This window comes from Benincasa hispida, chromosome 4 (assembly GCF_009727055.1).
Source record: "Benincasa hispida cultivar B227 chromosome 4, ASM972705v1, whole genome shotgun sequence".
Taxonomy (NCBI): domain Eukaryota; kingdom Viridiplantae; phylum Streptophyta; class Magnoliopsida; order Cucurbitales; family Cucurbitaceae; genus Benincasa; species Benincasa hispida.
The window spans coordinates 20623894-20651592 of NC_052352.1; the positions used below are offsets into that span (position 1 = coordinate 20623894).

Here is a 27699-nt window from a genome sequence, read left to right on the forward strand (position 1 = left end):
TTTATTTCTTGTGATGATTTTACAAGAGGGAGCACCCCTTATATGTACAACTATGATAGCTAAGTATGGAAAAACCTATAACAGTCAAAAAATGTACATATGGTAAGAATAAAAATAAAACCTAATTACACGGAATAAAATCATATGTACAAGGTAGGAGGAGATTTTCCATATTCAACAATTAGTGATTGGAAGTATGGTCCCTTCAGTATTATTAGAATTTATGGATGCCATAGAAAATTGTTGATTGGCAAAACAAGAAATTAAGGACAAAATAGGGAGAAAAACAAGAAAACTTATAAAAAAACACTCCAGACCCGAAAAACCGCTCCAGACCTGATCCGATTGGGTTCAAAAAAACACTCCAGACCCGGTATTGTCAAAGAGCCATTCCAGACCCGATTCGATTGGGTTAAAAAAGAAACACTCCAGACCCGACCCGATCTGATTAGGTTTCTGCCAAAAAAATTCTGCTCCAGACCCGATCTTTAACACGATCCGCCCCACGAAAACTTATCAATTTATTGACTCGGTTCAGCGATCCACATACCAGCAATTGGGCGATCGACACTCTGCACCCACGATTAGCGACCACCCATGATCGGAGACGATGCTTACGAGAATCGACACCCACGGTCGACGACTTTCGGTTGATGAACGAGCTTTGTGGTCGTCGGTCGAAGAATGGGTTTTGGCCGGAATGCTTTGATTAGTTTGCGATTCGCTGTTTAAACGCGATTTGATGCGTTTCGGCCAGCCGTTCGTGAGAGTCGGAGTACAGATTCGCTTCGGACATGAAGCTCCAAGGAATCGGTGGAGGTTTCTCTGATGCACTGCTTCAAGGAAATTGGTATGTTTGAGATTTCAATGTTCTGTTTTTCTTTTCTAGGGTTTCGGACGTGAAACCTATAAAAAAGACTCAGAGAGGTTGCTCTGATACCATGTTGTAATTATGAACTTTTCTTTTATTTTTCTTGTGAATTTACAAGAGGGAGCATCCCTTATATATACAACCATGTTAGCCAACTATGGAAAAAACTTATACATATGGTAAGAATAAGAATAAATGCAAATTACAGGGAATAAAATCCAACTGGGTAAGGAAAGTAGAAGACTTTCCATATTCAACAGGAAGGAATGTAGGGCATACAAATGCTGCCACTGTCAAGCATTTCTCTGATGAAATGTCTATCAATTTCCACATGTTTTGTTCTGCCATGCTGCACTGGATTGTTTGTGATGCTTATTGCGGTTTTGTTGTCACAATAGAGTCTCATTGGGAGATCTGTCTTGATCGAGATCAGTTTGGACCTTTTTCAGCTAGATTTCTTCACATATTCCTAGGCTCATAGGTCTGTACTCTACCTCAGTACTGCTTCTGGCAACAACCCCTTGTTTCTTACTCCTCCACGTAACGAGATTACCCCACACAAAGGTACAATACCCAGATGTTGAATTTCTGTCCACGACGGAGCCTGCCCAATCAACATCCGTGTAAGCCTCAATGGCATCGTTTGTTAGACTTCTTGAACATCAACTCCTTATTGAGAGTGGTTTTCAAATATCTTAGGATGCACTCCACAACCTTCATATGTTCTTCGTAAGGAGCCTGCATAAATTGACTGATTGCACTGACAGCGTAAGATATGTCTGGTTTGGTATGAGATAGGTAGATCAATTTTCCAACAAGCCGCTGATATCTTTCCTTGTTGACTGGAATACCATTATTCAAGTTACTGAGTTTAGCATTAACCTCCACAGGGGTATCAACTGGTTTACAACCCATCATACCTGTTTCCTTAAGCAGGTCAAGAGTGTAGAAACTGAAATCCCTTCTTTCGACCGAGCCACTTCTATTCCGAGGAAGTACCTCAATTTTCCAAGGTCTTTAATTTCAAACTCCTCAACCATTTTCCTCTTTAGCCTGACAATCTCTGAGGCATCATCACCAGATATGACAATGTCATCCACATATACAATAAGGACTACAATTTTCTCTAATACTGATTTTTTTGTAAACAGAGTGTGATCTGAATGCCCTTGACTGTACCCTTGAGATTTCACGAAGGTAGTGAATCTGCCCAACCAAGCTCTCAGAGATTGCTTCAACCCATACAAGGATTTCCTCAGCTTACAAACTCGGTGATTAAACTATCTCTTGAATCCCGGAGGGGGACTCATGTAAACTTCTTCTTCTAACTCTCCATTAAGGAAGACATTTTTTACATCAAGTTGATGGAGGGGCTAGTCTCTTTAACTGCTACTGACAGAAGGACACAGACAATATTTAACTTTTCCATTGGGGAGAAAGTCTCGGAGATCTATTTCGAAGGTCTGAATAAAGCCTTTGGCAACCAATCTTGCCTTGTACCTATCAATCGTTCCATCAGGCTTGTACTTTATGGTAAACACCCACATGCATCCAACTGTCACGTGTCCTCTTGGAAGGGTGATCTGATCCCAAGTGTTATTTTTCTCAATCGCCCCCATTTCCTCCATAATTGCAGTTTTCCATTCAGGAATCTCCATCGCTGCATGTATATTGTTGTTATCGTAATTGTGTCCAGGCTTGTAGTAAGGGCCTTGAATTCATGAGACAGATTACTGTAAGATAGGTAACTCTGCAACGGATACTTCGTGCAGGATTTAGTACCTTTTTCAAGGCAATGGGAAGATCGAGAGAGGCATTGTGACTTTTCTTCTCATTTGACTCTCCACATTCAACCTTCTGCTCAAGAGTTTCATCTTCTTAGGAACCTTTTGCACATTCACCTTCAAGAGTATCATCTGTTGGAGTAGTTTTTTCAAAACTGTCATCATTTGCAACCACATCTTCATTGCATAAGGTGTCTTTGGTACAATCGTCGGTACTGTCGAAGATTTCTTTGTTTTCACCTATATCATTTTCAACACAAACGTCATTTTCAACACAAACATCATTATTACTAGAGGTACCAGTACCTGGAGATGATGCTGGATCTGACTCATGGACTGGAACCGGAGAGGTAACAGGCGACACTATTTCCTTTCTGAGATTCTTCCTATAGTATGTTATCCACGGGACTTGTTTGGTAGGAAGATAATCTCGTTAACACTCACAACAGGCTCAAGAAGGACAATCCTAGGTTCAGGTAACACTAATGAACTTGGACTCCAATTAGTCTCTTCACTAGTACTCTCCCCTTAAAGATGACTAATGGGAAAGAAGGGTTGATCTTCAAGAAAGGTGATCCATTGGGACGAAATACTTTCGTGAAGACGGGTGATAACATTTGTACCCGCGTTGATGAAGAGGATACCCAACAAAGACGCATTTCGGAGTACGGAGGGTAAATTTGGTGCGATTAGGACCATGGGTATGGAAAAAACAACACACCCAAATACCCGAAGAGGAACATCAGGGATAAAGCGATTATTGGGGTAGGACTCCTTGAAACATTCCAGTGGGGTGTGAAACTTTAAGACATGGGAAGGCATCCGGTTTATCAAATGAGCTGCCGTTAAGACAGCAACTCTCCATAAGTAGGACGGAAGGGAAGTTGACAACATAAGGGATCGAGCTACCTAGACGAGGTGACGGTTTTTCTGTTCAACCACCCCATTTTGTTGAGGAGTGTACGCACACGAACTCTAATGAACAATCCCCTTAGAGGCTAAAAAGTCCCGAAATGAATTATTGAAGAACTCACGACCGTTATCACTTCAAAGGATAGCGATTTTTGTATTGAACTGGGTTTCCACAGTAGTATAAAACTGTTGAAATATTGACGAGACTTTGGACTTATCGGTGAGAAGGAATATCCTAGTAAGCCTAGTGTGATCATCAATGAAGGTCACAAACCAACGTTTGCCAGTAGAGGTAGTAACGGGGGAAGGACCCCAAACATCACTATGGAAGAGAGTGAACGGTTTGAATGGCTTATAAGACTGGAAGCCCAACGAGATACGATGTTGTTTAACCCGAATGCACACATCACAAGTCAAAGTAGAGACATTAGCATTATGAAACAGATGGGGAAATAAATATTTCATATATTGAAAACTAGAATGCCCAAGACGATAATGCCATAACATGTAATATTTTTCAGAAGTAGAAAAACAAGATGAAAGTAAATTAGTCCTATCACATGTTCTAGAGGAAGTATTTGCGTTAAGGAAATAAAGACCCCTATCATGTTGGGCAGTGTCAAGCGGCGTCTCCGAGCTCAGATCCTGAAAAACAACAGTATCGAGTGAGAAAGTGACCTAACACCCCAGTTCTCTAGTAATCTTACTAACAGATAATAAATTACAAGAAATTCTTGAAACGTGCAACACATCTTGTAGCGTTAAACCCTCAAACAGGGATAGATGACCATTTCTTGCCACAAGGGCAAAGGATCCATCCGCAATTCTGATTTTCTCATTACCAACACTTGGACAATATGAAATAAACCGGTCAGACGAGCCGGTTAAGTGATCTGTAGCCCCCGAATCTGGAATCCATGGCTTGCTACCATTAACACTAATGAGACCAAAGGATTGAAATGTACCTGACTGGGCAATTGCACTGACACCCACAACACTGAAGTCATTTTGACCAGTTCCCTGATTCTGAGGCTGAGAACCACCATTAGCTGACTCACTTACCAATGCTCGTCCAGACCCTGACTGATGGCGTTTACCACTAGGTGGGTGACCATGCAACTTCCAGCACCGATTTTTGGTGTGCCAAGGTTTCTTGCAGTGTTCACATACTGGGGGAGGCTTACTGTTCTGTTTGTCATTAACCGGTCCAGATGTCTTAAATGCAACAGAATCTGTCGGAGAGATCAACAGATTATTCATAGCATTCGATCTGTCTTCCTCAAGACGGATTTCAGAGCATACTTCCTTGAGGGAAGTTATTGGACGATGGCCAAGTATCCGACTCCGTACAACATCGATGTTGGAATTTAGGCTTGCAAGAAAGTCGTAAACACAATCTGTTTCCTCAGATTTGAAGTGTAGCACTCCTCCGCAAGGGCAGTTGCAGACCATTTCACGACATAAGTCCTTCTTTTGCCAAAGGAGAGACAATTTGTTGAAATATGCTGTGACATCCATTGTTCCTTGTTTGCACTCATGAACTTGTTTGCATAGAGTATAGAGGCGAAAGGCATTTTGCTGTTTGGAATACAACTTCTGATCCGCATCTCAGATATCTCGAGCAATGGCAACATACAGTAGGGGTTTTCCTATCTGGGGTTCCATGCTACCTACTAACACTGATCGGAGTAATGAATCCTTTCCCTTCCAGATACGTTCTTGAGGATCTCCTAGTCTTGGTTTTGGTATCTCTCTTGTCAAGTACCCAAATTTGTGACGACCCTCGAAGGCCATCTCGATAGATTGTGATCATGAAAAATAATTCTGACCATTTAACTTTTCCCCAATAATAAAGCCCGCAGAGTTTCCCATAGACCCAGATAATAAATTTGTTGTAGGTAAAGCAAGGAAAGAAGTTACCGGGTTTGCTGAACACAGATCTGACTGGGTCGGAGCTGACTGAATATTCGAGGTCGTACCAAGAGCTTCCCCGAGAGTAGCCATCTGTTGCTGAATAGACTGGGTTTGTTGTTTAATCTGAAGTTGAAGTTGAGTGAACTGTTCTTGGATCTCAGTTGGATATGCGGTCTTGAGCCTTGAAACAGAGTGCACACCGTCAGACTTTTGTCCGGGATAGTGAGCCAATGATTCCCCAATTTCAAACCCGCTAGCCATAGGGAGGTTGATTACGGCTGCTGCTAACATCGGGCTGGGATGGTGGCACGTTCGGCGCCGGATAGTACCTCCATTTGGGATCAGCTTCGTATCACGGATTGACTGCTGTGGAACCCGAGCAATCGTGAATAGAGGTCGTAGCTGGGAACGAACAGAAGCTTTGGTTGAGATCTGTTGGGTTCTGGGTTGGGATGCGCTAACAGGTTGAGGGCCGAACGGCGGAAGACCGAACGGTTGGGTTCCGGTCGGTGGAGGTGTGGCGTGAGGGGTAGTCACGGTCTGCTAGCTTCCCATCCATTCGGCTGGTCTATGAAGATGAGGAAGGATTGTCTTGAAGTACTGCTCTACGGTGTTCTGTACGGCCGTAGCTATATCGGTGGTTGAGGTGCCATCGTTTTCACCCGATGGCAGTTGTGATTCTCTTGTTTGGGTTTCCTCAATGGTGGCTAGGGTTTTGTCTCCATGCTCTAATACCATGATGAAAGTAAAAGAAAAAGAGAAAGGGAGAAGAGGCACACAATGGTTATATGGAAAACCCTAGAATAGGGAGGAAAAACCACGGTACAAGATATTTTCTTATTTCCGTGATTCAAACAATACAGAGAGGCTACACATATAAATAGAATAGTAGAAAACGCTAGAACATTGTTAAAAGACAAAAATGCTCCTAGGGTAAAAACCCCCTACTTTTAATAAATATCAACATACTTTTTAACATTAATAATAAGTTCAAGTTGGTTCAGGTTGGTTTGGGTTATTTTAGGTGCCGATGAACCAACCTAGCCCATAAGAGCCAGGAAGCACCACTAATAGAGCGATTGACTTAATCAAGGACTTTTATTTGAACCCAACCCAACCTTAATGAATTGATAACCAACCCAAACCGTACGGGTTGGGTTGAGTTGATCAGGTTTTAAAAAGAAGAATTGAAAAATGGCTAAAATGGATGTAATTAAAATAACAAAAAGATATGATATAAATAAGAGAGAGTGTGTTTAAGAAGTTAGTGAGAGAAAGCATTTGCATTAATTTTTTAATGAAGTTGGAGGGGAGAAAATGTTTACAAAGAGAGATCGGCAAAAGAGTGTCGGTAGAGAGAGATCGTAGGAGAAAATTTATTGAGAAAAGTTAATGAGTAATGGTATGGATGTAGAAAGAAATTAGAGGGAGATGGAATATGATGTAGACTATAGAGAGATTAGTAAGGGAAAGATATATTCACATAATTCTTCCTAAATAAGAAAAGAAAATGGCAAAAAGACACTTATATTAATGAAAAGTAACTATTATCCATTTGAAACTTTTATTTTTATTTTTTATTTTTTTTAAAGAAACAAAAAATATTATGTTAATCTCTGCATTTAAAGGAATCTTATACACATGTGAAAATTATACATTAATGATTTGATAATAGAGTCACAGTAGAGGATCTAAATTGATTCACATAGTCATGCTTAAAGTTTTTGATTGATGTAATTATTTAGTTTGGGGTTTTAATAGAGAGATTAGTAAGGGAAAGATATATTCACGTAATTCTTCCTAAATAAGAAAAGAAAAAGGTGAGAAGACACTTATATTAATGAAAAGTCACTATTATCCATTTGATTTTTTTTTAATTTTTTAATTTTTAATTTTTTTTAAAAAAACAAAAGATATTATGTTAATCTCTGCATTTAAAGGAGTCTTATACACATGTGAAAATTATGCACTAATGATTTGATAATAGAGTCACAATAAAGGATCTAAATTGATTCACATATTAATGTTTAAAGTTTTTGATTGATGTAGTTTTTTAGTTTGGGGTTTTAATTGATACAACCTTCAAAGATCAGAGGTGTAACTTGATTTTTTTTTCAAAATAAAATATTTTCAAATTTTATAGGAAATAGCTCCTTACTCTTTACATACATAATTTGAGTTCTTATTTACGTGGTTTGGGGATCAAGTGCTATAGTTATACCTTTTGAAAAAATCTATAGGCTTGGTCTTTGCATCTTTTATGTCAGACTACTCCATTGTTGCTTTGAAAATCTTCATGCAGGCAGCCTTGTACCATACTGATTTTCGACCTGTTCCTTTAGAGGAGTACATCAAAGTTGGGAATACCATTTATAATAAAAGTTTGGAAATTGTTAGAACAATCTCGAAAACAGCTAATCTTGGCGGTAGGGATCCAGATCACATTGTAGAATTATGTAATGAGGTATGATTTCTTTTGATTTGTTGAGTAGTACTTGTTCCTAAATTTATATTGAATAACTTTTTTAATTGTATTTCAGGTAGTTGAAGAGGGTCACTCGGTATTGATCTTTTGCTCCAGTCGGAAAGGATGTGAATCAACAGCAAAACACGTGTCAAAATTCCTCAAGAAGTTTTCTGTTAATATTCACGACGAGAACAGTGAGGTTACAGACATTTTTTCGGCAATTGATGCACTGCGAAGATGTCCTTCTGGACTGGATCCTGTATTAGAGGAAACCTTTCCATCTGGTGTTGCCTACCATCATGCTGGCCTTACTGTATATTCATCATCTCTTATTCCTAAAGTAGATCATATTTGAGCATCTTTTAATTATTTATTACTTCTCAATAGGTAGAGGAGAGAGAGGTTGTTGAAACTTGCTACCGCAAGGGTCTTTTGCGTGTTTTAACTGCTACATCTACCTTAGCTGCTGGAGTTAACCTTCCAGCTCGAAGGGTCATTTTCCGACAACCCAGGATTGGGCGAGACTTTATTGATGGTGCAAGGTACAGACAGATGGCTGGTCGGGCTGGCCGGACTGGGATTGATACCAAGGGGGAGAGTGTAAGTCTTCATTCTTAACTGAAGTGCCAGTTTTGTATTAAAATGCTGATTTACGAACATTTATCAATTGACCTACTCTACCCTACTTCTTGGCTTTTTATTTGTTGTATTGAAACATTTACCTTTTGTTAGATTCTTCTTTTTCCCGACATTTTACTCCATTTCCATCTAAACAGGTACTCATCTGCAGACCAGAAGAGATTAAAAGAATTAATGAACTTCTTAACGAGAGCTGTCCACCTTTGCAATCATGTTTGTCTGAAGATAAGAATGGAATGACTCATGCAATTTTAGAAGTTGTGGCTGGTGGGATTGTTCAAACTGCAACTGATATTCATCGATATGTAAGGTGTACTCTTCTGAATTCTACAAAACCATTTCAAGATGTGGTTAAATCAGCACAAGAATCTCTTCGGTGGTTATGCCATGGGAAATTTCTTGAATGGAATGGGGATACCAAGTTGTATAGTACCACACCTCTTGGACGTGCATCATTTGGAAGCTCCCTTAGCCCAGAAGAATCACTTGTAATAAACCTCTCCTATAACTCCATCACCATTACTCATCGTGACAGCATGTGTTACGAAATTATCATTTACTGTTAAATCTTCGTTTGGTTCTATCAGTCAATTACTACGTAGGATAAGTGGTAATTAAGTGGACTGAAGGCTTTCTGACTGATTATTTTATTTTGAATCTCTCGTTAGATTGTTTTGGATGATCTTTCAAGGGCCCGAGAAGGATTTGTGCTTGCATCTGATTTACATTTGGTGTACCTAGTCACGCCGATCAATGTTGACGTTGAGCCAGATTGGGAGTTATACTATGAACGGTTTATGGGTTTGCCTTCTCTTGACCAGGTATGGTTGGTTATTTTGCTAGTTTAGATCGCTTTTGGACGATCAGAAAGTTACAATCAGAGTCTCGTTTTTGGACCAGATTAGGTTCTTAACCCTTTCTACAATTAATTTCTGAGATATATGTTATAAAAACCATTGGTAAAAAGTTCTAAGATATATCTTATTTAAATGCAAAGAAGTAAAAGTTGATATATTAGTCCACAATTCAGCAACATTCCTACTACCAGAAAGTTTAGATGTGTGGTGCTAAATTAGATGTCTCTTCTTTTGTTTATCTTTGTGAACTGGAGCTGTTAGTTTTTTGTTTCCTGGAAATGAGAGAAGACTTCTTGTTCCCTTCTTAAATAGTTTTGGACCAAGTGATGTTTAGTGTCCTGAAATTCGATAAACATGTAAGAATTACTATCTTTGGTGCTTATTCCAGTTATGTTAACGCTTTTCCCCTTTCAGCTCTCTTAAAACACACCCTCCATTCTTTTCAGTACATTCTCCTCTTCTGGATTGAATGGATGATTCTTTGCAAGTGAAATTTCATTTGCCGACAATGAAGTCTGCCAACTTTCCTTTCATAGCTCCAATCAGTTTTCCATTTAGTTTTTAATGCAATTATGCCCCGTAGGTGGAACTGCTCTAATACGACCCGTATTGCTTCCTTCTGGTCAGCATTGGCCATGATTTCAATGGTCAACAGCCAAAAGAATTTCAACTTAGGAGTATTATTCAACAAAATTCCACTTGGATATTGCTCCCTCTCTCTCTCTCCAGTCCATTTTATTTAGCTAATTTACGGGCCAGCCGATTCTTTTCTCTTCCCAGTCACTGGTTTATTAATCCTCTCACTTTGACTATGGTACAGGGTAAGTTCTTTCTATGTTCTCATATGCACAACCCCTTTCTACTCGTCTTCTGTACGTAAAATGGTTGAGGCAAGGGTCTATCATAATTTACTAGGTTTTTTATTTCCAAATAGCTCCAGTGAGGCTCCATGTAAGATGGATTAAGATGGATTAAGGGAGTTGCAGATAAAGCTCAACGTCTTGTTATTTAGTAAATGTGAAATTAACTGCACTGTGGTAGCTTGTCAGACCTCTTGAGATATCGCTTCTTTATTTTTCAACGCAAATACTATCATGAAATGGAATACTTCCACAGCAACATACATGTTCAGAAACGTAGGGTGTGTTTCATCCAAGTTGAGCATTGATGTCTGCTTATTTATTTATTTCATTTTAACACATTTCCTTGTCTATGTCGTTAGACATTAATAATGTTGAGTGTCCATAAGATAATATGTGGAGGAATTTATGTATTTTGAATTTCACTGTCGCCAAACGATCCCACCAGGCTGCCGTCTCTTTGCTACATGACTAGCAAATTAAGTTTGTCAAACTCCTTCCCTCTTATTTTTCTACATACTTCCCTTCTAATAAATATGTAAAATGAAAATGCAGTCTGTTGGAAATCGAGTTGGAGTGACCGAACCGTTTTTGATGCGTATGGCACATGGTGCACCCATTCGACGTGCAAATGTCTCAAGAAATGGTGTCGTGGGTTTACGTACCAAGCGGGATGAACATGGGTGCATGTATGATGACAGGTCTTCAGAGGAGCAAACTATTCGAGTGTGTAAACGATTTTATGTGGCCCTCATCTTGTCAAGACTTGTTCAGGTGTGTGGATGTGTTGCTGTTTATCTTACATTTATTTCTACATGATTGGTAATTTTAATGTTTTGTAGTGCCCCTACATTATAGAAATACAAAACATGAATACCTTTTTTCTGAGTTACCTTACATGTATACAAAGACAATAGAATTCTTTTATTTGCTCTTCCTCTCAACAGCTGAGCAAATAAATTACATTCCGTCTTTGTGGTTACTCATCTTTCAATTTAGTCCAGTAATCGAGCAGCTTTTGAAAGATTTCCACCTAATTTAATTCATGCTGTTTCTGAAGGAAACTCCTATTCCTGAAGTTTGTGAAGCTTTTAAAGTTGCCAGAGGGATGGTTCAAGCATTACAAGAGACTGCCGGAAGGTTTGCATCTATGGTCTCCGTATTTTGTGAGAGGCTTGGATGGCACGATCTGGAAGGTTTGGTAGCCAAGTTCCAAAATCGTGTTTCATTTGGAGTTAGAGCAGAGATTGTAGAACTTACTACTATTCCATACGTTAAGGTCAGGCACCGTGCTTCATTTATTTGCTTTTCTGTTCCTTTGTATATTCTAATCAACAGCAGTTTGATGTTATTTACTTTGAGCAATCCGTTATCAGGGTTCTCGAGCCAGAGCACTCTATAAAGCTGGTTTGCGGACACCTTTAGCAATTGCAGAAGCCTCTGATGCTGAATTAGTTAAAGCTCTTTTTGAGTCTGCATCATGGACTGCAGAAGGTGAGCTTAACAAGACACGATTATTTGTTTGTGCTGATTCTGGTCAGCAGGTAAATTATCCTTGATATTGTGCGATTTCCTCGCCCAAGGAGTTTGTTCAAATTTTGTAGTTGATTTTAGTGGGAGGGTGTAATGGCTGCATGAAGCAATCTAGTTTCAAGGACTAGGGAGAGTATTCTGATTGACCCTCTATTTATCGGGGATGCTAACCTACTAAGTAAACCAACCAACTGACCAACAAACCAAGACCAACAATGAAAACAAACTCAAATCACAGTTACAAATTAATTCCTAATTATTGTACACCAGCCTCCCTGTCTATGAACTTGGGTTTAGTCATTGTTCTCAACCCATTACTAACTAATTATGACACGATCTTGGAAATATGTTGTCTTCAACCCATGTTGGGAAACAACCAAACTCTTTCAGACAGAAAACAAAAGGATACTAAATACAAAGATTATATAGCAGACATAAAGATATGGGGAGGCATGACCAGAAAGAACTCTATGTAATACATAAGGTAAGCCCAAAAGCTAGACATTTTACATTCTTTGCCCACCAATGGTGGAAAAAGTACATCCTGTCCGAAACAACAGTCTGAGCTGCAGTAAATCAAATAGACAATGAACTCTGAACTGTAGTATTTAAATATGCACAAATACCTGATACTCTAATGATTTTTCACTTAGTTGTAGTGATAATTTGTTGAGTCATTAGGATTGCGGAGTGTGATTCATTCTCTATTCTTTTACTTTTCATTTATTTTCAGATTCAAACCACTATATTCTTAGGGATTAAATGATTTCTGGCTAGTGGCTACTGTTATAATCGTAGTTATCTTGCCCCAGTTTCAAAATTCTAATATTGAGGTTGATTGTATAGAGAGTACAGCACAAAAACGGATGCATGTTGGATTAGCTAGGAAGATTAAGCACGGTGCTCGTAAAGTTGTTCTTGATAAAGCTGAAGAGGCAAGGATTGCTGCATTCTCAGCTTTTAAATCATTGGGGTTTATTGTGCCACAAATTTCTCGTCCCTTATCAGCAAGTGCAGATGGAAATATAACAGCACAAGCGGCTGCAAGTTTTCCCTCTGAAATCGATACTTTTAACAGAGTTGTTAGCACACGACAAATGGAGCATGTTTTAACAAAGTCATGTGTTGGAGGAACTTCCAGTTCTGAAAAAGTAGGTGGCAAGAACCTGAGTGAAACAGGAGCAATTTCTGTTGAAGTAAAACAGCCCACTTTTGGTGTTACTCCTCCAGTGAATGTTGGAGGGTCTGCAATCCAGGAGTCAAATACCGTTGTTGAAGGTGCAGGAAAGGTAGATGTTGCAATCTCTAATCACATGGAAAGAATTACTGATAAAGATGCTTGGAGGGAACAACATAGTATTAAAGTTTTGCATCCTCTGAAAAGAGACGGTTCTTCCATGAAAGGTCCTATCAGTGCAGCTAGCGCATCTGGTGGATTTGAATCTTTCTTGGATTTGTGGGATGCTAGCCAGGAATTTTATTTTGATCTCTATTACACCAAACGATCTGAAGTGAATTCCGTTGTCCCCTTTGAATTACATGGGATAGCCATCTGTTGGGAAAATTCTCCGGTGTATTATGTGAACCTCCCAAAGGATTTGTTGGGCTCCAAGAGTGGAAAAGGACTTTATCCAGATGACAGCACATCTGGTGATCAGGTGGATGTTTCACAATATAAACATTGGTTTGAGATGATAGAAACGAGATGGAAAAAGATCAGGGAAATTTTTGCGAAGAAAAATGTTAGAAAGTTTGCATGGAATTTGAAAATTCAGGTTCAGGTACTTAAATGTCCGGGAGTTTCCATCCAGAAATTGGGTTTCCTGAATTCTGCTCGACGTAATATGGGTCTTAAACTTGTGGATGGTTCATATTTAGTGTTGTCCAGGGTTCACATAAGCAATGTAATTGACATGTGCATTGTAGCTTGGATTCTTTGGCCAGATGACGAGAGAAATTCAACCCCAAACCTGGAGAAGGTATGGCAGAATCAACTCAACTTATGCAAAAACATAACTGAAGAATATATATTTTTTACTAGTATCATTTTTCAACCAAGATAACACATTATTTTGAAGGATTTTCTGCTGTGATGAATTGTCTAATATTTTATGATATCTGATCTTCAACTGAAATTGTGATGGTGATGAAATAGGAAGTCAAGAAAAGATTATCTGGTGAAGCAGCTGCTGCTGCTACCCGGAGTGGCCAGTGGAAGAATCAGATGAGAAGAGTAGCCCATAATGGTTGCTGTCGGCGTGTTGCACAGACACGAGCTCTATGTTCTGTACTCTGGAAGCTAATAATTTCTGAAAAGTTCTTGGAAGCTCTCAACGATATAGAGATTCCATTGGTAAATTTTGCCTTTTGTTTTCCCCTGTACGTTTTGCTGAAGGGAAGATGACATTAGGATAAGAGTTGATTCTTCTAATGCTAATAAAAATAATAAACAGTAGCTGTTAGAAGGTTGTTTGCTATAAATATGATGCAATTCTGATCTAATTGTCGTAAGAATAAAAACAATCAGATTTAAGTTCACGTTCATATTTGCTTTTGTTGCTTTTTAGCAAGATTTAAATGGTACTTAATATGAAGTTTTCTTCTTCCACAAAGCAGCTGTATGATATCTGTAACTTCAGCCTAAATATATTACCAATTATACTATTGAAGCATTTGAATTCGTTTAACCAATGGAAACTTTTGTAGGTAAGTATTCTTGCTGATATGGAGACCTGGGGGATAGGTGTTGACATGGAGGGATGCATTCGGGCCCGTAATTTACTGGGAAAAAAACTCAGGTGCCTTGAGAAGGAAGCTTATAGGCTAGCTGGCATGACCTTCTCCCTGTATGCAGCAGCAGATATTGCTAATGTTCTATATGGACATTTGAAGCTGTCTATTCCAGAGGGGTTCAACAAAGGCAAACAACATCCAAGTACTGATAAACATTGTTTGGACTTGCTGAGGTAATAAATTGATTTTAATAATTTTTATGCATGCATGCAAAATTGATAATAAATGCAAGGATGCAGGATATGGAACTATAAACTTTCTGATGTTCATTGGCCTCTCCATTTTAATTCTAACTCCGAGTTAACAGGAAAAGGCCTCCAATATCGTTGAGTCTTCAAATCTTATTTCCCCTCAACAATACCAACATAAGAATTAAGAGGCTCTAGGCTTAGCATCCGCATTCTGAATTCATTGTCCTTGGGTGGTGGGCTCCATCAGATTTCTTTCATCATCTTTCAGCAAGTAATTGTAAGAGTAAAATAACCCGAAGGCAATAACAAGGTTCCTCCCTTTTCTCTCTCGAGAATTCAAATCCAAAAACAAGCTCCCCTCCCAATCAACCTAACGATTATTTATATACCCCCTCTATCAGTAACAGACACCTCACTCTCATGCCAGTGGTCCCCCCACAACCATACACGTTCCCTCCTCACTTAACATTCTCAGCATTAACACTCTTCCCCAATTACCTTCTTACCATTTCTTTGATATTGAAATACAATTGGTGGCCCAACATTAATCTTTTATCATATCCCAGAAAGTTGAGCATCCTCTTTTGTTGAGCCAACTGGAACGGTGAGTTGATCTTTTTTCCACCTGTAGTTGCCCAAAAAACCACACATTCCATCATCCAACTGAGGGAATGCGTTTTTTCTGAATACAAGCAATTTCCTTCTCATATTTTTCTTGCTTAAAGAAATTCAAATAAAGAGGAAATCACATCATTTTCACCATGGCATTTTAAAGCCATCTAAGTTGACACAATAAAAGGGGAGGGAAGCATAATCTTTTTCTCCGTTTTTTCAATGCAATGAAAGTTTCTTTGAACCCAATGCAGAAATTGTTTTCAACAATGCAGCCGCTCTAGTTCATACTTCAAATTAATATTAAACGCTGATAAGAGGACAATTACTTGCCTTGCACTTTATTTGAATCCAAATGCTGAAGCCTTGAATTTTAAAATACTAGCAGAAATTGAAATCTCTAGACTCTAAGAGAAGAGAGGAGCATTTTCAATTCCATCGTACGACGTGCTTAAATGCACCTAATTTATTTATTTACTGGATACCAAATGATGTAATACGATTGGGATACTTTGGTAAATTCATATTAATCGTGGTTAATCTTCAATTCATGACCAAACATGTATCAGTAACGAAGAATTTAATAGATTTTAAGAGGGAGAAAGTAACTGCAAGTTCATATTCCTGTAAGTCCATAAATGTTCATACAAAAGTTTTGAATTCTGAAGGATATCTGACTCGCTTACCGTGCATTTTCTTAGCGCTCTCGTGTGTCTAGGGAGCCAAGCATTTGATATAGATCTTATATTTCAGGAATGAACACCCTATTGTTCCAGTCATTAAAGAGCACCGGACATTGGCAAAGCTCTTTAACTGTACTTTGGGATCCATTTGCTCGTTAGCTAAGCTATCTGCAAGGACACATAAATACACGCTACATGGTCATTGGCTCCAAACATCCACAGCAACTGGCCGGCTTTCCATGGAGGAGCCTAACCTTCAGGTATGGGGTTTTATTTCCTCTTTTCCATATTTTGTTTATGATATTAAAGATGAAACAACATGCTAAAGTTTGAATTCTTGGAGTGCAGTGTGTTGAGCATGCGGTAGATTTCAAAATGAATGAAGAAGATGTTGAGCATTGTAAAATTAACGCTCGTGATTTTTTCATCTCTACGCAGGTATTTCCATTAAGTTCTATTTACTAACCTCTTAAGAATTTATGGTGGATGAGAGTTTAGTCTCCATTTCAATTTCATTCTTTGATGAAATTTATTGTCTCTCAAAAAATATTTCTTGAGCATTATGGATCTTTTTGGGGTCCATGCTTCTCTTACATTGTATCTAGCAATCTGTATCAAGAAATTAATAACAATAATCACTGTTCACATTCTTCTTTCCAACACTTTTGATAGTCCAGAGTGTGGACAAATACACGATTCAATTTCCTTCTAAGTGGGTGTCTTTTGAGTTTGTCGCCTGTCCATGCTATTTAGTTTTATATCTTTCTGAATAGATTTTTTTTTTCTAAAAAAAAAAAGCGATTTTGTAGAAATATGATATGGAGGATAAAATTGTTTCAATTTTTATTTTACGATTGCAATTTGGGATCTGGCAATTTTGTATGAAAGTGATCCAAAAGAGCAAAATGTATGTAGCATAATTTATATTCGTAAAAACCCCTGGTTCTCAACATTTACTTCGTTTTTAATATTGTGACAACCAATAATACTGATGTAATAATTACATCAAATGGTCTTGGTGGTCCATGATATTTTGCATGCCACTTTGCCTGTAAACTATTAGCCCAACGGGGTTAAAATATGAAAAATGTACAAAATACAATTTACTTGATGTTTATGCATGAAATGGTGAACTGATGATTGTGAATTATGTCGGATTTAATCTATGGCGAGGTGATGTCAGTGAATGTAGTAGCTGTGACAACTTGGATAGGATGACTTTAATAGTGTGTAAAGACTACTTACCCCCCCCCCCCCCCCCCCCCCCCCAAAAAAAAAAAAAAGTGTGTTAAGAGTAGATTTGGAGTAGTCTGTCTGTTTGACTTTGGGAGTAAATATCAAACATTTTTTTTTGGTTAAGTAGTTTCATTCATCAAAGAAGTTATGACTTATGAGCATTCAACAGTTACCGCTTTTCTCCAGAGGTTGGCATTTATGCTGCTGTCTTGTCTGAAAGTGAGATGATTGTTTTCTCTTTTATTTTAGTTAAAGAATCAAAGATTCTATTCTGCGTGCAACCTTGGTTGAGTTGTGATTTTAATATACTGTAGGAAAATTGGCTACTCTTATCGGCGGATTATTCTCAGATAGAGTTACGGCTGATGGCACATTTTTCAAAAGACTCCTTACTGATTGAACTCCTCAGTAAACCTCATGGGGATGTGTTTACTATGATTGCTGCTAGATGGACAGGGAAGACGGAAGACTCTGTTGGATCTCATGAGCGAGATCAGACCAAAAGGTTGGTATATGGAATCCTTTATGGAATGGGCGCCAAAACACTTGCATTACAACTGGAATGTAGTAAAGATCAGGCTGTAGAGAAAATTCAAAGTTTCAAGAGTTCTTTCCCTGGTGTGGCTTCATGGCTTCATGAGGTGGTTGCATTTTGCCGTCAGAAGGGGTAAAAACTTATTGTTCTCTTTGGTATTTTTCTATTTTCATTTGTTTAGATAAATTCTTATTCTAAGTCGTAGGAGGTTACCTGGAAATGGGTCCTCTATACATGCACTTATAAATTTGTGTACGAGAGTGTATGCTGAAACAATATATACATCTAAACTTGCTTTGGATTTCCTTTCACTTGCGTATCACATTCTATCGCAATTTTTTTCAGGTATGTTGAAACTCTAAAAGGAAGAAGACGCTTCTTGTCAAAAATTAATTCTCCAAACAGCAAAGAAAAATCAAAAGCACAGCGACAAGCTGTGAATTCAGTTTGTCAGGTATTTCTACCTTTTCCTTTTGTGTGATTACCATTTACCATTCTTCTGTTCTGGGGTGGCTTGAAGGAACTCCCCTCTCTCTCCCTGTCTTGATTTTAGGAGTATTCTGTAATTATGTGCTAGTAGTTTTGCTTTTACTAGGGTTCAGCGGCGGACATAATTAAAGTGGCTATGATCAACATTTACTCCGTCATTGGAATGGATGACCCGGGGAATCCTACAGAGTTACCTGCAGCTAACTCTAATATACTGAGGGGCCACTGCCGAATTGTATTACAGGTTCATATGCAGTTTCCTTTTTCAAACTGCATAACTTTTACAGTTGCCTTGTTCTTTACTGTCTATTTGACTTCATGTAGAATCATTTCAGTAATTACGAAGTTTTTTACGCAGGTACATGATGAGTTAGTGTTAGAAGTGGACCCTTCCGTCGTCAAGGAGGCAGCAGCTATGTTACAGAAGAGTATGGAAAATGCTGCCTCCCTTCTGGGTAAATATGTAGCATTTACATTTTTCCTTTTTCTACATTCAAAATGTCCATCACAAGATCTGTAAATCCGATTCTTTTCAGTTCCTTTGCAAGTCAAACTGAAAGTTGGACGAACATGGGGTTCTTTGGAGCCATTCTTGCATGATAACGTCAAGATTGAAGTTCTTGTACCTGGATCTTGACCACCAAATTTTTTTTATTACGAAGAGGAATTTTCAGATAACTAGACCAAGGTCTGTATGTTATAGCCATATAAAATTCGTCTGTTCCAGCAAATTCATCAGAATTCGATCATCTGCTAAAACTTTCATCTTGGTTTCTTGGTTCAAATTAATAGTTTTTAAATATATATTCTATTTTTCTTGTCAGATGGTAAATGTTCTTAGTCTGATTGAACTTAAAAGGGTTTCAGTTTCTTCAGCAGAATGCTTGGTGGAAGCAATAGAAAATCTGTTCTCAAGAACAAAGCTGATGGGAACAGTGCTTGGCATTATTCTGAGACCTTTTGTCGGATGCTTCAATCGGTATTTTCGTTTACTCAGCAGCCTCCAAATCAACCAAACAATTCACCGAAAAATCTGTTGTATGGCGGCAAAGTAAATGGATGGTCTGCCTTTGACAGTCAGAGTGGTCACCTCTCATCTCTCTTCTGCTGTTGTTGCCTTCCCTTGGAGTCATCTTTCAGCATCTGCTTGTTGCAACAATTCCTTAGCAGAGTTACTCAAGTTGATTGCGAATTGAGGGAAGACCCATCGTTCCTACTATCTTCTAATGTTATTTTACCTTTTGACTGAACTGGTGATATTCTCCCCCACACTGCTGTATGGATTATGAGTAGAAGTGTTTCGTGATTCTGCAAACAACATACTCAGAGAAGCTACAGAGTGACATCTTAGCGAGAGCAAGAATCCCAAGGCGGCATACTTGTTAAGCTACCAATACCTTTCCGAGAAAGAGCTGCATTTTGTTTCTCATTTGATACTTCATTGCATTGAGCGAATTGACCTGACTTGAACATTTCCAGCATCTTCTCAGTCATCCTCATGTCTTTACTGCCAAGGTTTTGCCATCCTTGTTTGTTAGGGTATGCGTTTGGCCACTATTTCCATAAACTATAACAACAAATTTCAGCTATTGCATTTGGAGATGAGTTTTTCAGTGAGATTCAATGCTGGCCTCTCTCCACCCCCTTCAAGCTCTCTTCATTTTGGCACCATTTCTCTTGTTTCAATCTGTGCATAATGATAGTGTTATTAAATTATTTAATGATATTTCATTCTTTTAGTGTGCCTTTGTTAATCATTGAACCATTTTTTTTATGAGACAATCTTTGAATTATTGTCGAAGAACCTTTCGTTGGTTCATTTAAACTCTGCATTGGTTTGTTTTGCAGGTAAGTGTTTTATAGTATGATTTGTAAATCTTAACATATTATATATATGTGTGTGTGTATATATAATATATTTAAAAAAAAATCCCTTTTTCTCCCCTTCCAAAATGCCTCTTCTTTTCATTGTGATGTGACGAGTTAATATTTAATGATCACAACCATATTTTCTTGAATTGTATAGGACGGCTTCCTGTAATTTAACTTTAATAAAATTTTTAGTCGGACGAATAACCGAAGAATACCAAGAAAAATGGGAACAATGATAAATTTAGTTTTGATGTTTGATTTCATTAAATTAGAATTTTGTCATTTTTTTAAAATAGTTAAGTAATGTTTTTGAAGTTGAGTTTTCATGATTTTTTTTTAACGCGTATATAGAATTTGGTAGGTAATTCCATTGTTAGAGGATTTACATTATAGAAATAGCTACGTTCCTAATTTCTTGTGATTGACCTTTTTATTTGCAAAAATAATATTTGAAAATTTTGATCCTTTTTCAAAACTACCGTCCTGTTTTAGACCTTTCCTTGCAATTTCTATTGATTTAAAAAGAGGCCCAATACCATCTTTCATCGGCCTTCATCTTTCTGGGCCTTTTGTTCAAACTGGATCCAATTTACCTAGACCGCCCCGTACATGTGATTAACCCATGAATTGAGTGGTTCACAATTTTTTCCCAAAAACTTTGCTAAAAGATGTATATATAAATAAAAAAAAGCTTTGCGGGAAAGGACTAAAATTAATATATATTTAAATTAACGTGATATAAAAAATGATATTAATATTTTTTTCACATTTTAGTCACCATGTCTCTTTTTTATCTACATCAAATAACCAACGCATCGAACCATCGAGTATGTGCTTTTTTTATTTTTAAAATAACCAATGATATTCAAAATTATAACATGGAAATAATGTTTTTTTTTTTTTTTAATCTAGAACAAAGTTTTGAGACACATGTTTGGTTAAACATGATATAATTAAAAGTTCATTATTAATATTTTTATGGTTGCTCTCAATAAATATGTACATGGTGATCTTAATATTTACATGTTAGTATTTGATAAAAATCATGAAAATCACGTTTCAAAACTATTCTACCAAAGGAACAAGACAGTAAATGATTGAAGACAATCAAACTATATATAATCCAAGATAGAGATAGCGACTTGTAGAGAATAGGTGAAATAGAATAGTTGAAGCGAAAGAGAAAGATAATAAAGATAGTGGTAGACAAAAAGCAAAGTATGACCATATGAAAGATTTAAATTCGAATATAGTTCAATAAAAAAAAGGACATCAATTACTAAATAAAAGTTTGATGGTTCGATCCCACACCACAATAGTTTTACACCATTTGAAAAGAAATAGAGAAATGTTTGGTTTCTCTTTCTACATTTGCTTTTGCTTTTTAAGAAGCCATATTGAGTCCAATAAATCCTAAATTATATGGTGGGCTAGCCAGCCTAAACGCATTTCAATCAATATCTCACATGTGAACTATTTCAGGTGAATCTAAAAAACCCCTTTCTTATTTCTCCTTTTTTTTCTCTCTCTCTCTCTCCCTTTATAAGATAAAAGGTCTTTTTGAGACCCATCCTGTGACTTTGTGGTATCAGAAATCTTTATGGTGGGAATAGTGTCATCCACTAATTAAAGAAAAAGAAAAAGAAAAGGAAAAGGAAAAAAAAAAAAAACAATCTTCCACTTGCATTTTTCTTCTTCTACTTCACAAAAATATTTCAACAAAATCTTCTCTTTTTATGGGGATGGAGAGTTATAAGGCAAAGCACATGCTTTAGTGGGCCGGTTTGTGTTGCAATACAAATCTACTCACTAGAACACGACACATATAGCAACAGCTACCCTTCAATTTCATTGAACTTCCCCACCACACTTTTTTTCCCTTGTCCAACCAACATCATTAAAACTTTTTCGATTTCGATTTCATCGATTCAAACATAATTCAATGATAATAACATTTGTGGAAGGTTATCTCAAGCGGGACCCAAAGTTCATAGGTGAGTCAAGCTCAGGGAAAATTGGAAGGCGACATGAGAAATGCGGTTCATAAGAAAAAGTTGGAGCCTTATATTTTGGGCCAATCAGTTGGGCCCAAAATATATATCAACTGAAAACTAATTGAGTTGCCTTTGGTCTGATACCCTATAACCTCGAGCGTCATAAATAGTTCTAACATCGACAGAGTTACACGTAAATACTGGCGATTGTAAGAGAAAAGGTATTAAAAATAGTCCCATTTAACGATCCCAGAAAGGAGGGTAACAAGAGCTCTGACTTTACTTTTGTATGCTTAGTTGAATTACATACTCTCTGTAATAACTTACGCATTGAAGTGTGGTAAGCTCGACACCACACCTATGTGAAGATCTTTCACATAGGTCAGCTCGAAAAGTGAGACCAAATCGAAAAAAAGGGGTGAGAGGTCAAATCCATAGAAGCCTACGACAACGAGGAACGAGTGCGAGATCCACATGCCAACTACATCAATTACCATTTCAAAAATCATTGATTCAATTTTCCACATCATCGAAACTTTTTCTATTATTAAAATTGATGCTAGTTTCCTCTCAATTTCTTTGTCTAAAACAAAGAAATCAATAGGTAAAAGTAATGTTTATTAGCTTAATTATCAAAAACTAAATGGTTATGGAAAGAGCTTTTTTCATATTTCAAAAGACTTGACTTAGGGTGTGTTTGGAATGCATTTTCAAGTGTTTATTTTAAAAAATAAGTCATTTTGAAAAAAGTGGGAGTGTTTGGCAACGACCAAAAATAGTTTTTAAAGTGTATTTTCAATAATTTTTGTAAAAAATGTTTAAATAAAAATGAGTTTTTAAAAAAAATAATTTTTTTCTCAAATCAACCCAAACGGGCCCTTAATTTTTGAAAACACCTCTACAAAGTAGATAACAAACACAAAGAATCCAATAAGTGGATGTAATATTTCTAAATTTAATTTTTAAAAACCAAAAACCAAAAACCAAAAATAAAAAACCAAATGGTTATTAAACATAACCTACTTTTTATTTTTTAAAGCGCTTTAGAAAATACAAGTAGAAAGTGTCACAAAATATATAAATTTATGAATGAAAGTAGTATTTATAAATTATTTTTTTAAAAATAAAAACCAAAAAGTTAGCGAACAACACCTGAATTATCAATTTAGTTGATACATTAGGTTTAAATTTAATTTGGACAATATGATTTGACCTTAATTTCATTTGGTCCCATCTGGTTTTTATGATTTGGTTAACCCTCACATTTCTTCCCTAAATTATTTTTTTATTCCTCCAAAATTCCACCTTGTTTTGGTCTATTTCTGACTTTAATTTACATGGTAAAACAATATTGTTTCGTAATTGGGTTTAATCAACTTCCGTTTGTAATTTCTCTCTATCTTTAGTACAAATTAGGGTGGAGGATTCGAACCACGAACCTTTTGATCTTTTTACACATAAAAGCGTTAGTTGAGCTAAGCTTTGATTAGTACTCTCTCTTATTTGTTATGCATTTTTAATTCTTAACAAAAATGTTTCTAAGTAATTTACTGAAAATTTTTCTTATTAAAAAAGTAAAGATAATAAGCACGCTTGATTATAGGAGGTCGTAGAATGAAAGTAAAGTTACAAAAATGATTTTAATATATACAATTAAAGAAACATGTTATTCAACCACAAAATTGAAAAAATGACTCTATTGAAATATAATGAGTACAATTAAAACAATTAGAATTTAGCTTCTATAGTTTATAAATAGTTTCTATGTTTTGATAAAAATATCATAAATAGTCTCTACAGGTAGGGACTGTTTATGAAGTTTTGTCAAATCATAGACTAAAAGTCCATTTGAATTGATTTAAGAAAAAAATATTTTTCAAAAACTTATTTTATTTAAACACTTTTGATCAAAACGGTTTAAAATAATTTGAAAAACTATTTTGAGTGATAAACACTCCCGTTTCTTTCAAAATGACTTATTTTTAAAATTAAATATTTGAAAATGTAATCCAAATCCACCCTAAATTCTAACCATAGATCGTATGAAATAAATTCTAATTTTTTCAAACCATAATCACTAGATTTATAGTTTAACCTAATTTGATCCTACATACTTTTTGTACCACTGAAAATACTACAAAAATACTTTCAGAGAAGAACAAGCTTTACTATAATATAAAAGTATATTGTATATTAAAACTTTTGTATTTATTGGGCATTAAAATAGAATTACTTATGACACTTACTATAGTTATTATCTTCTCTATCATTTTTTTTTTTAATGGAAAGAAGTCACTTTTAGGATAAATGTATAATGTTTTTACTGGTTGATCTATATTTCTGATATGACAACTATGGTCAATTCATCTTAAAAAGAGAGTTGTGTTGTGTATGTAATATAATAAAGCTTTGAAACCAAACCAACTCTATTCAACTAATTATTGTTCAACAAAGTCAAAATTAGGCTAAACTAAAATGAGAAAACAAAGTTGAATAAGAGTTTTTTTTTAAGAGAAATATATAATTTGGTTTCTTATTCATTCTCCATTATATATTTGAATTACATAAAGCAATAAGTTTTTTTTTTTCTCAATAGTACAATGCATAAAGTAAAAAGTTCAACTACAAAAGATCAAACTTGTTTGAATTGGTATTTATAATTTGGTTTGAGCTTATTCATTTTCTATTGTGATTTCTTTTAGATATATTAAAGTTAACAATACTTTAGTTTTGTTTCATTTACTTTATTCACTACAAGAAAAAGAGACTCTTTTGACGCCTAAAACCGTTGTCGGGAGATAGGGTCTCTCCTGACGATATAAGGAAGTATCGAGAGTAAAAAATAACTCCCAACGCCATATACTAGTCGTCGGGAGATGGGAACTATCTTTCGACAGTAGGACACTGCTCGTCGAGAGTTATAAGAATTCCCGACGAGTTATTTATTTGTCGAAAGTTCCTTAGAAACTCCCGACGGATCTTCTGACGGCTAACGTGTGCCGTCGGGAGATCTAGTATAAAATTCCTCTTCTTCTTCTTCTCAAATCAATCCCAAACTCTAATAGTTTGTCGTTCTTGATCACGATCAGTCCGCTGTTCAATAAGATAAATTTTACGAGAGAATTTGCTAAAAAAAAATAGATAAATAAAAGTTTGAGAGAGACTAAGAGAGTTTCTCAAACTTTGTATTGTTAATTAAAATACATGTAAATATATAGTATATAAAAGACTAATTAAATTTCTAATCCTTATTATTTAAGTTTTTTTTTTCTTTTTCTTTTTCGATTTGGTCCATTTAAATTTCGTTTACAGCCAAGGTTAAAAAGCATGGTAACTTAATATTATATAAGGGCTTAAATGTCTTAAATTTCTGTTCTCAACTTTCAATCAGTAAGGGCTTAAATGGCAATAATTTTATAAGTTTAGGGTTGATTATTTAAATTGAAAATTTAATGGTATGATTGTAATGATTCACTTTAGGTGTGGTTTTGGAACTATTTCCTAGATATTTTTATTAAAGCTTAGCTCTCATTCGCGTTGGGGTTTGCAGTGGGTATCTAGTGGCTTTGACTTTTGACCCATTTCTCCTTGGTCTATTCTCGATATTCTCTGAATTGACATAAAAGATCCTACACCAATGTGGTGTGAAGTGTATTGCACTCTAATACTTAAATTAATACGAGGAGTAGCTAAGCATATAAAGAAATAAAGTCGGATATCTGTCATTTGGAAATTACTTACTATCCGTCTTTGGGGTGGTCGAATGAGGCTATGTATTAGCCAATCATCTGACTCACATTTATGGTTAGTGTGACAGTAGCGGTATTAGAGAAGTTTTTGGCACTTGAGTTAGCAGGGTGTCAATTTGGACACGGCTCGATTATTTCTCAATTGGTATATATATTCACTGACTTAGTTGGTTGACCTAAACCCCGAGGTACTGGTAGTTCTCTTTTAGGATGTGTGCTCTCCCATGTTATTTCTCGATATCTTATGATTTGGGTCTTACATGGGGCAATTGCCAATTTTTTTATTATTATTATTTACCACTATTTTTTGTTTCAATAATATGTAGTCGTTGCCAAAATAAGCATAATTCAACTGAAATAGTGTTTGTACTATCAACTTCGATGTCAATAGCTCGATTCCCCATTTTTCAATATTGTAAAAAACAAAATATATATATATATATATAGTAATTATGTTTTGAATCCCTAAACTCTCGAGTCAAGATCAAATTCGACTCAACCTCCTGTTTGAATTAATTTTATCTTGAACCATAATTTTTGTCTCATGTATTTCTATAGTTACTTTCTCAAGAATGAAAAAGAAAAAAAAATATATAAAAATTTTAGAACTGAAGGGTTTTCACACTTAGTTGGACAATTGTCGGAAGGGATTACTAGAGATTAAATCTATTTTTCAAAATTTATTTTCATAAATGTCTAATTTTTTTTTTTAATATTTTTATATATAAGATTTAATATAATTTTTGGACAAAAATATCCCCTGTGGTGAGCAGATAAAGAGAGAATATACTTGAAAAAATGTATTCATTATATAATATTAATTAGTTGAGATTTTCTTACCATGTTCAATTAGAGAGACAAAATGATGATTTTATTTTTTAGTGAACGCATTTCACGTATCAAGTAATTGGATTTGTTGGAGATTTTTAAATATATCTTAAATATTATATTAGATATTTTCAAATGATCTAACTAGTATATGAAATATACTAATAAGTATATTTGATATGCATTCAAATAGATAGTTGTACCATTTGCAAGTTTATAAATCTTATATATAAAAATACTAAATTACGTCTGAAAATTCTATTATATAAATTACGAGTATATATTGTTTAACCGAATTCCTTTATCAATTATATCACAGTATATAAGTCACAGATTAATTCAATGTTCAACATAAATCAAGTATATAGCATAAATTTGAAGAAGTTGGAAATAAATAAAAATATCTACTACAATATATAAATCACAGATGGACTCAATGTACGACATAAAATATATATGACAAGGTTTTAAGTGAGAAATTGAAGAAGGTGGAAAGTTGTGGATATTTTGAAAAATTGTATGATTTAATATTTTTTCCTAAAATAATGTAGCTCATTCAGTGTCCTTTTTCTCTTTCCTATTTTAAAAAACTTATAACTAAGTTAATGATTGGGGACTAAATGGTAATTGGCTTTTTTTTTTTTTTTTTTTTTTTGTAATTTTGAAGTTAACTTAGAGATTTTTGTAAATAATGGAAAAATTAAACATAATTGAAATATAGGGTCTTGTGTATGGTTGTCCTTATCAGAAATCACACATTTAAGTTTTCACCTTAAACTAGCATATTTTTTAAAAACTTTTTCAAATAGTCGGTCCATCTCGAGCACCGATATTTAGATTAAAAAAAATTAACCTTTTCTAACTTATCGATTTTGACCCT

General features: G+C 35.8%; 1 protein-coding gene across 6 annotated transcripts in view; it reads left to right on the forward strand.

Annotated features, from left to right (window-relative positions):
• Positions 1-20130, forward strand: part of LOC120076001 (helicase and polymerase-containing protein TEBICHI) — a 37471-nt gene extending 17341 nt beyond the window's left edge. For 2 of the 6 annotated variants that reach the window (XM_039029770.1, XM_039029775.1), the window contains 19 exons: positions 7784-7945; positions 8022-8261; positions 8336-8548; positions 8725-9075; positions 9256-9408; positions 10860-11078; positions 11365-11583; positions 11681-11798; positions 12684-13816; positions 13993-14190; positions 14544-14803; positions 16187-16376; positions 16465-16554; positions 17667-18019; positions 18233-18341; positions 18483-18620; positions 18735-18831; positions 18913-19064; positions 19201-20130. In XM_039029770.1, coding sequence (XP_038885698.1) covers positions 7784-7945; positions 8022-8261; positions 8336-8548; positions 8725-9075; positions 9256-9408; positions 10860-11078; positions 11365-11583; positions 11681-11798; positions 12684-13816; positions 13993-14190; positions 14544-14803; positions 16187-16376; positions 16465-16554; positions 17667-18019; positions 18233-18341; positions 18483-18620; positions 18735-18831; positions 18913-19013 — 4344 coding nt within the window. In that variant the 3' untranslated portion in view covers positions 19014-19064; positions 19201-20130. Of the gene's footprint in view, positions 1-7783; positions 7946-8021; positions 8262-8335; positions 8549-8724; positions 9076-9255; positions 9409-10859; positions 11079-11364; positions 11584-11680; positions 11799-12683; positions 13817-13992; positions 14191-14543; positions 14804-16186; positions 16377-16464; positions 16555-17666; positions 18020-18232; positions 18342-18467; positions 18621-18734; positions 18832-18912; positions 19065-19200 lie in introns of those variants that run through there. The other 4 variants (XM_039029771.1, XM_039029772.1, XM_039029773.1 and 1 more) reach the window with 4 other exon arrangements.
• Positions 20131-27699: the final 7569 nt, after the last annotated feature.